Source organism: Chrysemys picta, chromosome 2 (genome assembly GCF_011386835.1).
Source record: "Chrysemys picta bellii isolate R12L10 chromosome 2, ASM1138683v2, whole genome shotgun sequence".
NCBI lineage: Eukaryota > Metazoa > Chordata > Testudines > Emydidae > Chrysemys > Chrysemys picta.
In genome coordinates this window covers 223,458,481-223,471,281 of record NC_088792.1, presented here as the reverse complement: position 1 = coordinate 223,471,281, position 12,801 = coordinate 223,458,481, and the positions used below count along the sequence as shown (strand labels likewise).

Below are 12,801 nucleotides of genomic sequence, written 5' to 3'. Positions count from 1 at the left end.
CTAGTCCTCCAACTAGGTCACCTCTCAGTCCCTTCCCCTTTGGGGTTTAACAGAAAAGTCCAAAATAAGAAAAACCCAAAATCTTGTGGCCTCTAAGCCAAGCCCTCAGCCTCTGTACAGAATTCACAGTTTTTTTGGCCTCTTTCATTCCTGAAGCCTGTACTTCCACTCTCTCCTCTGCGTTCCAGCACCTGGGACCTTGTTTTAGGTGGCTATGGATTGTTCCTTCAATCCATTTTCCAATTCCTTGCAGTGCTTCTACTTTTGCCATGCTTGTCAGTGTCTTCACCAGTTCTGTGGACTCTGCTATCCCCATCTTGGGTCTGTGGTTCCTCAGCGCTTCTTCTTAGCCAGCTATGGAAGTACTTTTTCAAAGCTGCTCTCAAGTCCTGCTCTGAAGCAGCTGGGTTGCATTTTGAACAGGCCCTCTGTCTCTTGCCTTAAGGCAGTCAGTATTTATCTCCTTCAGACTGAAGTCTTCCCTACCAGATCCTCCTTCTGGGGGCTGGAGTTGTATTTCACACAGTTCCTCTGCCTCGTGCCTTAGGGCAGTCACTATCTCCCTCCTTCAGACAGGAATTTCCACCAGCTCTTCTTCATGGAGCTGGGGTTGTGGTTCAAATCCTCTGCAAGGCTCTAGCCAGCTTCTCCTGCAGCTGGGCATACATTCTCAATTAGCCATCCAGTTTAGAGGGCTCATCAGGACAGCCTTTTCCTGATGGTGTCTGCCTTGCTAGGAGGGAGGAGGTAGAATACTTGCTGGTCCCCTTCCCAAAGCTCATCCCATTTAGCTGGGAAAGACGGGAGCCTTGACCTGCCCACTCTGCAAGGCTTCCAGGCCCTTAATGAGTACATCTACACAGCCTGCAGTAGCGAGCCTCCCAGCCCAGATTGAGACTTGGCTTTGCAAGGTTTGCACTAGCACTCTAAAAACAGTTGTGTATACAATGCTTTGAAGTTGTGGCTCAGGCTCTGAAGCCAAGGGTGGCGGGAGGGCATCAGAACCCAAGCTCCAGCCTGACTGCAATTTCGAAGTGCTGTCTACACAGCTAGTTTTGGAGTGCTAATGTGAGCCTTGCTAGCTAAGTCCATTGACCCAGCTGGGGGGCTCACTGCTGCGATCTGTGTGAACGTACCCAAAAAGAGATTCTTCCTGAATTCTACTTATTCCCAGGACCATCTTCCTCTCTCCCAATATCTCTCCAGTCTTTGTAGATCAGACATCCCAAAATCTAAAAGGGACCATGCCATGGGATGGGGATGGGCTGACCCCTGGACATCACTACCCTTAAGGTCGCAGATCGCCTCGTCACACTCCCCCACCTGGATCCTTCTGGAAAGGACATCAGACCCCTCAAGATATTGAAGTCACAGGACACTCAGTGCCTCACAGAATCAGATGTTTATTTACTTGAAAGAATGATGAAAGATCATCAGAAACTTGGCTCTACAACTGAAAGTGTTTTCCCCTTGGGCATGTGGTCAGCTGCGGGGAGCTATTGGAAGTGAGGAGTTCATGTAAATGAATTTCTCTACCACCTGATCACTTCTTCGTTTGATTCATACGGGTAAAAACTTGGCCTCTTAAAAGACACAAAGGCAATTTTTGAAATTTTAAAAAAGAATCCAGCCTTTAATTATCATGTAACTGACAGATGGTGTCCAGCTCCAGTGAAGAAGACATCTGGCTGAATGAAAGGCCCATGTCTTCCATTCATTGGCAATCTATTTGAATAATTTTTATTTTCTGTACATTTCTGCATCACTTAGCTGTTGTTTATAACAATCCTGACATTGTGTTGGACTAATACCTTATTTTGATCTGATTTCTAATAGAAATACTATTCCAGTTCACCAGCAGATACTGTATAGTCAGGGGAAAAAATATTGCAAGGAAAAGCATATTTTAAAATGTCAGACTAATTGTTAAGGTTCAGCATACAAATTTCGTGACTGTTGTATTCCAAAATACCACACCCCACTATGTCCAGATTCCCTAACTGAAGGGGTGCTCTCAGCACAATATGTGAGTGTGTTGGTCTAGAAAGAGGCACTCCACATTTGACAGTCTTATTTATAAGTGGAAGAAAACATCTGGAAATTTCCAAGAACATGAAATGAACAAAAATGTTGCTGCTAAGGCAGGAAACTTACTTACAGAATCCATTTATCCCTTCTTGTTTACAAGATTCATCTACCACCTTTATTGCAACAATTTTGTTTTCACTGGACATGAAGCAAAATCAAGAGAATTTGATTTTTTATAGCTATTAATCATTCATCTACTGACATAACAATTTCATGCCAGGCTCTAGAATAAACATATGTTAATATTTACCAAGTTTCACTAGAAATGTATGAACACTACGTTACATTTATACATTACTCCTACACTATGCCAAATCAAATAATGAAACAAAAGGAATATGCCTGCTTTGCTTCCTGTGGTAGAAAACAGGCATATCTTTTGACACCCTACAGCATAGGCAAACACCATGAAAGCTTCCCCCATGCAGTGAAACTCTGCCAATTCAGCCTCCATTCTGACATGCAACATTTCTGCTTTTTCAGTTCTGGGCCTCTCTTCAGCCTACCAAACATGTCCACTCACGTAGTGGCTATATGATGTACAGAAATATCCAATAGAGGACACATCAAATTAATTTTCACCTAGGAGCTAAACAGGATTTAAACTCTCAAATGTGCTGGCCCAGGAAATCAGCTATCAGTGAACCACATTCGAAGTTTCAAAAGCTAGAAGACAGGACTGCATCTGTCACAACCCAGGACACTGAGCGACAACTGGCTGCTCCCAACACTGACAAAGATTCTCTAGACTTCTCGGGCTGTCTGGTGAACAACTGTCTCAAACAGGGCCCAATACAGCAACGTCCTGAACTCCCACTGAAATCAATGGGATTTGAGGGTGCTCAGGAGCCTACTGGAGAACTTCTCCACCATGCAGGATCATGCCAATAGTTTGGTACTGATTTCCACTACTTATTTAGATCTGCTTTTCTCAAACTGGCCTCCATGGGTGAAGCTCTTATCCTTTGGGAGGCTGAAGCCAGCAGAAGGACATGGAACAAAAAAGCCCTATATTTTCTTTATTGCATAATATTTTTTAACCTAAGTAAAAAAAGAATTGGGTGCTGTACACTGAAAGTTCAGGAAGGTAGATCCATGTCCATAATATAATAGTTAGGGCTGATAACCCCTCCTAAGTTTGCCCAACACTTCCCATTATAAGCCCCTGTTTTCAGTTGTTACTTACTTTGCTAAACCTTATCTGAAATTTTCCATGTTAGGTGTCTGCCTCAGGGTGATATATTTTGGAAAAACGTAGCCAAAACGATTCAATGTCTCCAAGAAGAAGGGTAGGGGAAAATAAGTTGTGTTTCCCATGTTAAAACATTCTGATGATCATTTCTTTGAACAGTTAACGCACTCCCAAGGTTAGAAGCAGGGACTTAAAATTTGGTCCTTATGTCAAGGATGTGCTTTTTGCTGTCCCTGTTTAAATCTGCTCAAATTTGGCCAAGTGATAAGGCTCTGGAAGGAGTAACTGGAGGTTCTTTGAGATGTGTAGTTCATTTCTGTATTCCACTGTAGGTGTGCACATGCACTCCATGTGCCCAGATTAAGAGAATTCTTGCAAGCAGCATCAGTTGGTCCACACACGCGTCCTAGTCTACCTCGTGCTTCCAGCTGAAGGCATAAAGGGTGAAGTGGACTGACTGCCTTTTGAGTTCCTTCTCTACCTCAAAATCACTAAAAATCTTCATGATCCTAAACAAACCTCAGCCATAGCTGGCAGAGGATAAAATAATCTGATGATGAACACATCTGGTATATATAAGCAAGCTCTATAGCCAGTCCATATTTTGTACAGAAGTACTTGACATGGTGTCAGGAGTAAACTAAGAACAGAAACAGAAGGAAAACAGAAACAAAGGTTGCAGGATCTCATCAACATGCCACTCTTCAATACCCCAGAGAACTTTAGCTTTGACAAACCTTCACAATGGACAGACTGGAAGCAGTATTTTGCAACATTTCAAATTGCAAACAAACTCCACAAAGAAACTGGAGATATACAGGTATCTTCTTTAATTTACACTATGGGGAAAGAAACAGAGCATGTTTTCACCAGACAATTCAAGAATCAGGGGGAAATGTTGAATGTTTTATAAGCGAGCTCTGCATTCTGAAGCTGAAAACTGATTTTGGCAATGCAAAACATGGAAGTATCAGCGACAGGCTGGTTATTGGGTAAATAGATAAAAACCTTTCACAGCAGCTACAACTGAAGAGAGATTTAACCCTAGTCACAGCTATTCAAATAGCAAAACTGAGTGAACTTGTGAAACTGCAAAATCTAAAGAAACTTGACAAACTTGAAAAACCTGAAACTAGCTTAGAAACTGTACACAGACAGGTGAGTATTCAAAGTCATTATTGTAAAACCCTGAGGCCAGGAGAGAGAACTCCCAGTCTAAAAGGGACAAATTCCAGCCTACATGCACAAAGTCATACCCCAAAGAGAGATGATGCCTGTCCAGCCAGAGGCACACCATGTAATATATGCATGAAATATGGACATTTTGCAGCTGTTTGCTGAACCAAAGCAGTCAGGGAGTTGACTCATATTATACATAATCAAGAGCCACTGTTTCTGGGATCTATCACTTGTGATGATTCAGAACCTGTTTGGAGAGTGAAACTGAATATTCATGGTAAGACTATTGAATTTAAAATTGACTCAGGAGCGGACATCAGAGTAATCTAAAAAGGGACTTGCAATCACCTTCAACCCCCACTCCTGCCCCAGAGCTGAAGTCACCTGATACACTCTGACTAGCCCTCGAGGTATTCTGAACTGCATGGGCCAGTTCACCACAGGAACAACCTATTAAGACAAAAGCTATGCATTCAGAGTGTATGTGATCAAATGAACACAGACCAACAACCTTCTCAGCCGCAGTGTGACAATCATGATGGGCATAGTGAGACAGGCAGAAGAACTTGATGGGATATTTGGTGATACTGAACTTTTGAAAGGAGATCCAGTACAAATAACCTTAAGAAACAATGCTAAACCATATAGTGTATACACACCTCTCAAGATTCCTATCCCATTAGTTCATAAAGTGGCAGTTGAGTTAAAGAGAGTGGAGCAGATTGGCCCAATAGAGAAAATCTCTGAGCCAACAGCATGGTGTGGAACTGGTTATAAAGAAAAATGGAAAAATACGAATTTGTGTGGATCTTAAAAGATTTAATGAAGCAGTTGTGAGAGAAAAATATACCCTCTGAACATTGGAATAATTCCTCCCCAAAGCGAAGGAAGCTACAGTATTCTACAAGTTGGATGCCTTGAGCAGATTCTGGCAAATTCCTTTAGCCAAAGAAAGTGCTAAACTGACTACATTTATCACACCCTTTGGGAGATTTTGCTTTCAAAGATTACCTTTTTGGGATTACCAGTGGATGATTTAGTTAGGGATTGGTCCTGCTTTGAGCAGGGGTTGGGATTAGATGACTTCCTGAGGTCCCTTCCAACCCTGATATTCTATGATTCTATGATCTGAAATTTTCCAAAGAAAGATGGCAGAACTGTTAATGAACACAAATGGAGTTGTAGTTTTTACTGATGATATTCTGATATATGGAATTTTGATAGAACACAAAAAAATTCTCAATGAAGTCCTAAGCCTAATTAGTCAGTCTGGACTGAAGATAAACAAGGAAAAATTAGGTTTTTGCATCAGACAATAAACAAAGATGGAATTAGTCCTGAGAAAGTAGAAGCAATTTGAGAATTGAATGCACCAAATGAATGCACCAGAACTGCGATACATACTGCAGATGGTAAATTATTTTGATCGATACCTGCAAGGTCTTTCTACAGTGACAAAACCATTGACTGAACTGTTAAAGTCCAACACATCTTGGCTATGGGGGCAAAATCAAGACTGCCTTCAAAAGGGCAAAGGAAATTATCTCAACAGTTCCAGTTCTCAAGTACTATGATGTGAACAAACCCATAATGGTCTGTGAAGCTGTAAGCAGCTATGGCCAAATGGTGTAGTGTTACAACAACATGGATCTGAGTGGTAGCCTGTTGCATTTTGCTTTTGTACACTCACAGATCCAGAAAAATGATATGCTTAGATTGAGGAGTACCTGGCAAGAGTATGGGCATGTGAAAACTTCTACAGATATCTGTGTGGGCTGGATTCATTTACACTGATAACAGACCATAAACCACTTGTAACCCTCATCAACGGACAAGATCTGGATCAAGCATCACTGAGATGCCAATGTTTATTGCTAAGGCTAATGCGATTTAACCCAGTTGCTAAATATGTTCCTGGAAAAAATCTGGTTGTAGCGGACATGGACCCCAGCATCACACTCAATTACCCATGACCTCAAAGACAACAAAGACATGCGTGCACAGCATCCACGTACACCGACCAGTATCAGAAAAGAGATTACATCAGTGTAGTGGGGAAGCAGCCACAGCTCTGGCCAGCTCAATGAGGGCCCAGTTGGCCCTTATAAGAGGGCTGAGGTCCAGGAGCTGAAGGAGTCTCTCTCCAGCCCTGGAGGGAGAAGGACTAGCTGCCTGGGAGCAAGATACCTGAAGCGAAGCAGTGCTGGGGAAGGGCAAAGGGAGCTGGGGAGCTCCAGTCTGGTAAACCCTCAGGCTGCAGGCCTTGTTGAAGGCCTACAAAGGATACAGAGATACAGCCCGGGGATAGGTAAAGGCAGCAGGTCCTACCCCTTGCCAATGTTGAGTGGCCATTATAGACTGCAGTCTGCCCCAGTGAGCAGGGGCTAGATCAGGGGTCAGCAACATTTGGCACACGGCTTGCCAGGGTAAGCACCCTGGCAGGCCGGGCCAGTTTATTTACCTGCTGACACGGCAGGTTTGGCCGATCGCGGCCCCCACTGGCCGCGGTTCGCCGTCCCGGGCCAGTGGGGGTGGCGGGAAGCCGTGGCCAGCACATCCCTTGCCCGCGCCGCTGAGGCAAGGTGGATTTAGAGGGTTGGGGTTCCCTGGGAGGGGAGACCCAGAGAGTGGGGGTACTGCTGGGGCAGAACCCCAAGGTAAAGCGACACCGGGGTCCAGGAGGGACACGGGGCCTGAGGCAGGCGAGACACCAGCCTGCAGAGAGTACTCCATATGCTGGAAAAAGAGCTAATTCCCAGACAACCAGCAGGAGGTGCTGTGCCGGTGAGTCAAGCTTTGTTACAATCAGCTACAAGAAGCAGCCCTGACAGAAATGCAACTTCAAGAAGTTCTAATTTATATTAGGGCCAGCTGACCCAAGTATCTAAAGCAGAGCCGTAACTAGCTATTTTTGCGCCCGAGGCAAGAATATAAAATTGCGCCCCCCCTCTCCATATCATTTCATAGTAGTTACTTTGTAAAAAAAAAAAGAAAAATACGTAAATAACAAGAATAATAATGATAATAGAACGTTTATTTATTTTAATCATAAGATCCGCGTACAGAATCAACTAATACATATAAGGTGTGCATCATAGTGCATCATGAACTGTGGGGGTCGGGGCTCACAGCCTGGGGTCAGGGCTCTCAGCCGCGCGCAGGGGCTGGGGTCAGGGCTCACTTTCACCCGTGGGGAGGACAGACTTATCTGATGAGTACCAGGATGCTGGGTGGGAGGGGACTGGGATTGGCTGGGCAAAGAGATTGGGACATGGAACTGAAGGATGATGACACTGAGATTGGATGAGAAAGTCAGGAAGGGAAATTGGGACTGGGAGCACCAGTGGGGATGGGGAATGTAGATGTGGGAGGGGTTGACTGGAGGTTAGAATTGGGGAGAAGGGCAGATTTAATGAGGAGGCAGAAGGGGGGCTGCAACTGGCTGGACAATGAGACTGGGCACAAGGAGTGAAGGTAGGAGACTAGGACTTGTGCAGTGAGTGTGCAGAGTGAGACTAGGACTTGCTGGGCAAAGAGACTGGGATGAAAAGTCTGAGGAATGGAGACTGGGACCGACTAGGTAAGGAGAATGGAACTGGGATGAAGAGCAAAGGACGGGAAAGAGACAGGATTGGAACAGGGACAGCTTAGAGGGGATGGGGCAGAAGGGGTCACACTTGCGGGGAATGGACAAAAGCGTCTGTGCCCACTTGGCTGGGAATGGGGCAGAAGGGTCTTGACCCCAAAAGAATGTTTTCTTCCATAGCCTGGTTATTTCTGAGTCTCACCATTCCTCTGCTGTCAGCAAATATCCGTGAGACTGAGTGGCTTGTAATTAAAGTATATATCATAAAGAATATGCACAAGCAGTCAAATTAAAGTTGCACAGATAACCTTAATTCTGGTATTTCCTAATTTTTGAGTGCTTGACTTTGCAATCTTAATAATGTTTTTAATGGAGTTCTATTGTGGGTAATATTTATATCTGTGCGTGCCTGCGCCCACATGTTGTAAAAGCCACAAGACATCACAGGCTAGAAACCAGAGGCCCTATCCAACTCTCAATCAAGTCAATCAGAATTGGATCAGGCCCTAGAAGAGCAATAGATCCTTTAGAAATGATAACCACACCTTTCCCTTGGTGAAAAGATCCTCTCCTTTCCTTGCCAATTTTCTTCTTCCCGTGTCTCCCAAGAGCCCTCGTAGAGTGACATACACATCTGCATCTGTTCCTGACTCCAAGGATGCAGCCGTAGTAATGTACAGAACATACTCTTTTACTATATGGGGGGGAAAAGAAAGAAGTATTGAAGCTTGGACATTTAAGAAATACATTTAATTTAACATATATTATGATTATACTTTTATTTCTGGAGCATTCCTGGCCAAATTGATCAAAGTGCTGTGCAAAATGGTATCATTTTTAAAACTACACTGTAATTAAAATAAAAACCCAATGCGATTATAATTAACAATCGAAACAATTTTTTAGTTGGAAAAAGAGAATGAGAGTAAAAGGTAATAAACAGATCAATACTGATCACTCTAAAATAGCAAACACAACACCGCTGGGAAAAACAAGCTTTTTATTTATTTATTTATTTAGAAGCATAACAAACATACAAAACATCCATCCTAAACTGTAGGTGACCTTAATAATTATTCAGAAGCACAACTAAACATAAAAGGCTCCATCCTGAGCTTTGCTGAAGCCATACTTAGCACAGCTTAGGGAGTGAGAGAGGAGGAAACTGTTACACTTCCTTTGAACCTTGGCCACTGGTCAAAATACGCCACTGCATAACCTAGAGTACCCCCAGGGCTGCTTTAAATTGCATGAGTTTCAGTAATCCCTTAGGGAATGTGCTGCCAGCCAAGGATCTGGAGGAGCACTGTATGTTCCTGTCCCGTTCCCCTACTTCTAGCCAACTCCCCCTCATTCCCCTTCAACTGAGGAATCTTTGGCTGTCTTGGTTAATGTAGCTTTAAGTGCTCTTTTTTGTATCACTAGAACAATGCAAAAGGCATTTGGTAAGGGCCGAGGATCTGGCCCAAAGACAAAACCAGAAGTAACCACTCTATTGATAGCAGGAGCCAATAAGACCCCTTGAACACAAAGGGATCAAAATTATGGAAAAAACATCACTTCCTGCCTAACATTACCACTCAGGCAATGTCCCTCTCACCAAAAGGTCCTTTAAAAAGATGAGCTGTGCAGCATCCCCCAAAAGTCAACACATTTGTGCTACTTTGGAGCAAGAGTTCAGGGGAAAGAATTTCAAAGTCAAGTGGCTCTCATAGAGAACGTCCTGTCAATAGCTTCCTCAATTTTATATCAAGGGAGCTCTGGCATGAATGCCTTCACTGATATTATCTATGGCTATAGGGCTGATGGAGAAAGGTGATCTCTCAAGCAGGATGGTCACAGACCATTTAGGACTGATAGGTTATAACTAATACCTTAAGCTCCACCCAGGAAATACAGGAAGTCAATGCAGCTGAAGGAGCATTGAGGTAATGTCCTTAAGTCCGGGTACCTACTTAAGATACCATTTTCTGCACTAGCTTCTTTTATGTATCGGGTTAGGCTCAAAGCAAAGCACATTACAAAAACCTAGTCTTGAGGTGAGAGAGGCACAAATCACAGTAGAAAGTTTCTGGGGAAACTTGGTAACTGTATCATAAATGAGGAAGGATTTAAATTCCTAGGAGCACAAGAATATATGCATCTTGTGTGAGGTACTATATAACTTCTCCTTATCTGAAATTGCAGCACCAAGAGTAATTTCCCTTGGAATTTCCTTTGTTGTTTGGGGAGAGAAACAAAGTAATATTGTCAAGATAAAAATGAACTCAAATGAGTGCTACTCACAAGATTTTAAATCTTCTTAGTGCTCAGTTTCTGCACTTCTTTGTATTAAAAACAGGAATTAATCATACTTGGAAAACAAAATGCACTACTAAATAAATGGACTGAGTTTCAAAGCACTGCAGAGGATTTAGCTACATTAACCCATTAAAATGAATAGAAGATGTATGATGAAATCGCTTGCATTGATTTGAAAATCTCAACCATGATACTTGAGCAAATCTTCAGTGTTTTTGTCAAGTAACAAACCTGTTGAAAAATGAAAACCAGCTGTGAGAACTGGAAGTTCAGCCACTGTGCATCCCTCAGCATCTGCAAAGTTCCGAAGAAATGGAAATTCTAGAATTTCTTTAGTTTTTCTGTGTTGAAGTTTCACCTGCACATACAAAAAGAACATAAGCCAATCTCACTATCTGTGTTCTGGGGTTCTCATGTAAACTGTGATAGATAAATAATCTGTAACTTAAGGAGGCATGATACTGATTAGAGAAAAAGATGAATACTATTATTCTAAACGGGCCTTTTGAAACTAGTCTTTAACAAGACAGGAGAAGGAAAGGTAGCCAATTGTCATTAAGATCCTGTTAAAACTGTATTTGGAAAAAAAACCTATTTAAGGGACTTCTGGGAAAAAATGAAAATTTAGAAATCTAGCACATCAGTACCATCTGAATCACATGATCTTAAGCATATTTGTTAATTAATGTATTGAATCTCTGTGAATTATTGTATAAAAGAAATAAAGGGATGATAGTGAACAAAGAAAACTGTAGATTGAATTTTAGAAACAATCTTTAATAATGAGGGCTATTAGATTGCGGAATAGCCACCCATGGTAAGTAACAAAAGTTCCACTGAGTCATTTAAAGCTAGACTGGAAAAAGCACTTGAAAATATACAGAAAAATTGTGTTTTGACTAGGAGATGAAAAAAAAATGGCATAATCTTTAATTTCTATATTATCTACCTTACTACCTTTGAAAAAAAATGACCAAATACTTCACTCACTAAGCTCAATGTCTTTGGTTAGCAAAAATCATAGGTTTGTGGCATAATTATGTAGGCCTTCAAAGAGATTCTATATTTTCCATAATGTGATTGAAAAGATTAATAAATGAAATGTAGGCTCTGGTATAGAGTTAAACTAAAGAGAATTCTCTCTTTCATACTGATGTCTGTATGTCTGCAAAGTTTCTTGAAAGTCAGACCTCACTTACTGTGCTTTCCTTCTTCAAGAAGTGGGAAGAATAAAAACCGTTCTTGTATTTTGGTTAATACTTTCTCCAGAAATGAGGCATCTATTATAGTTATTTCTTGTACTGGATATTGTGTTAGAGTGAAGTGGGATAGTTTATTCAAAAACAAACAAAATTATTTTTCAGTGCTTTTAATTACAACAATGATGGGGAGACTTTAATTCTCAGTCTGTTAAACAGCAGAATGAAGCTCCTGACATTTCCCTGTATTGTGAGAGCAAACCCCTAGACTGTGAAGTCCAGTCTTGTATAATTTAAATAAATAGCAATAGGAACACAGGAACTATCGTACTGAGTCAGACCAGTGGTCGAATTAGACTAGTATCCTGTCTCTCATAATAGCCAGTACTAGATGCCTCACATGAAGATTCAAGCATTCCTGCAATGGGACTATGATGGCAAAACCCACCCTTAAGGGAAGGGAAATCCTTTCCAATCCCAGACAGCTAGCACTTTGCTTATGCCCTTTGTATTTTTAATCATACCTAACGTAACTGTGGATAGTCTCATTATCCATATAAATGGTAGTGATCTTCTTCTAACTGAGCTTTGAGTCACTGCCATGACTTAATGCAGTAAAGCATGCTAATGGGTATCACTATTTGTAATTACCAAGTTTCTATCCTCAACGCATACATTTCCATTGTGATCCACCATGTTTTATAATCTTCCAAAGGCAGTTATAACTTTATCAACAGAATTACTAGATGAATATTTCATATGGAAAAAAAGATGAAATTAACAACTGGCCGAGCAGATAAATGTCAGGTGCTTCATCCTGCAGCTTAACATCACATATTTAGACTGAGAATTAATATTTCCCACTTAATTTTGTAATGAAAATGAAACACAAATATTCATGGACTAAGGTATAATGAAAACTGAAAGTGGAGGGATTCTTTCTTATACACTTCCTTTTATTTTTCCAGCTAGAGTTGATAAGTATCTTTTCTGTGCAGTGTAGTGCCACAGCAATTTTGATGTGATGTGAGGTTTTTAGCTTCAGCATCTTAGACATCAGAGGAAAGATTGTCACTTTTGCTATTCATTTATTTTTCTAGGATGCCAACTTTAATGGCAGATATTTTTGTCAAAAGGCATTTCCAGTGTCTCACTTCATTAGTGGTCTTGGGTCATAAGCCCATAACATGTAATAGCCAATTTGGAATTATGTAAACACTGCCATTTATGCCAGTGGCAATAGTTATGAAAAGATA

At 41.6% G+C, this 12,801-nt stretch overlaps 1 protein-coding gene across 1 annotated transcript in view; it reads right to left on the bottom strand.

The window, feature by feature from the left end:
- The window catches only part of RP1 (RP1 axonemal microtubule associated), a 297,670-nt gene that overhangs the window by 34,971 nt on the left and 249,898 nt on the right, over window positions 1–12,801 (bottom strand). The window contains exons 48-49 of the mRNA XM_065585560.1: window positions 10,578–10,704; window positions 8,591–8,739 (exon numbers count right to left, since the gene is read on the bottom strand). Of these exons, the coding sequence (XP_065441632.1) occupies window positions 8,591–8,739; window positions 10,578–10,704 (276 nt within the window). The remainder of the gene's footprint in view (window positions 1–8,590; window positions 8,740–10,577; window positions 10,705–12,801) is intronic.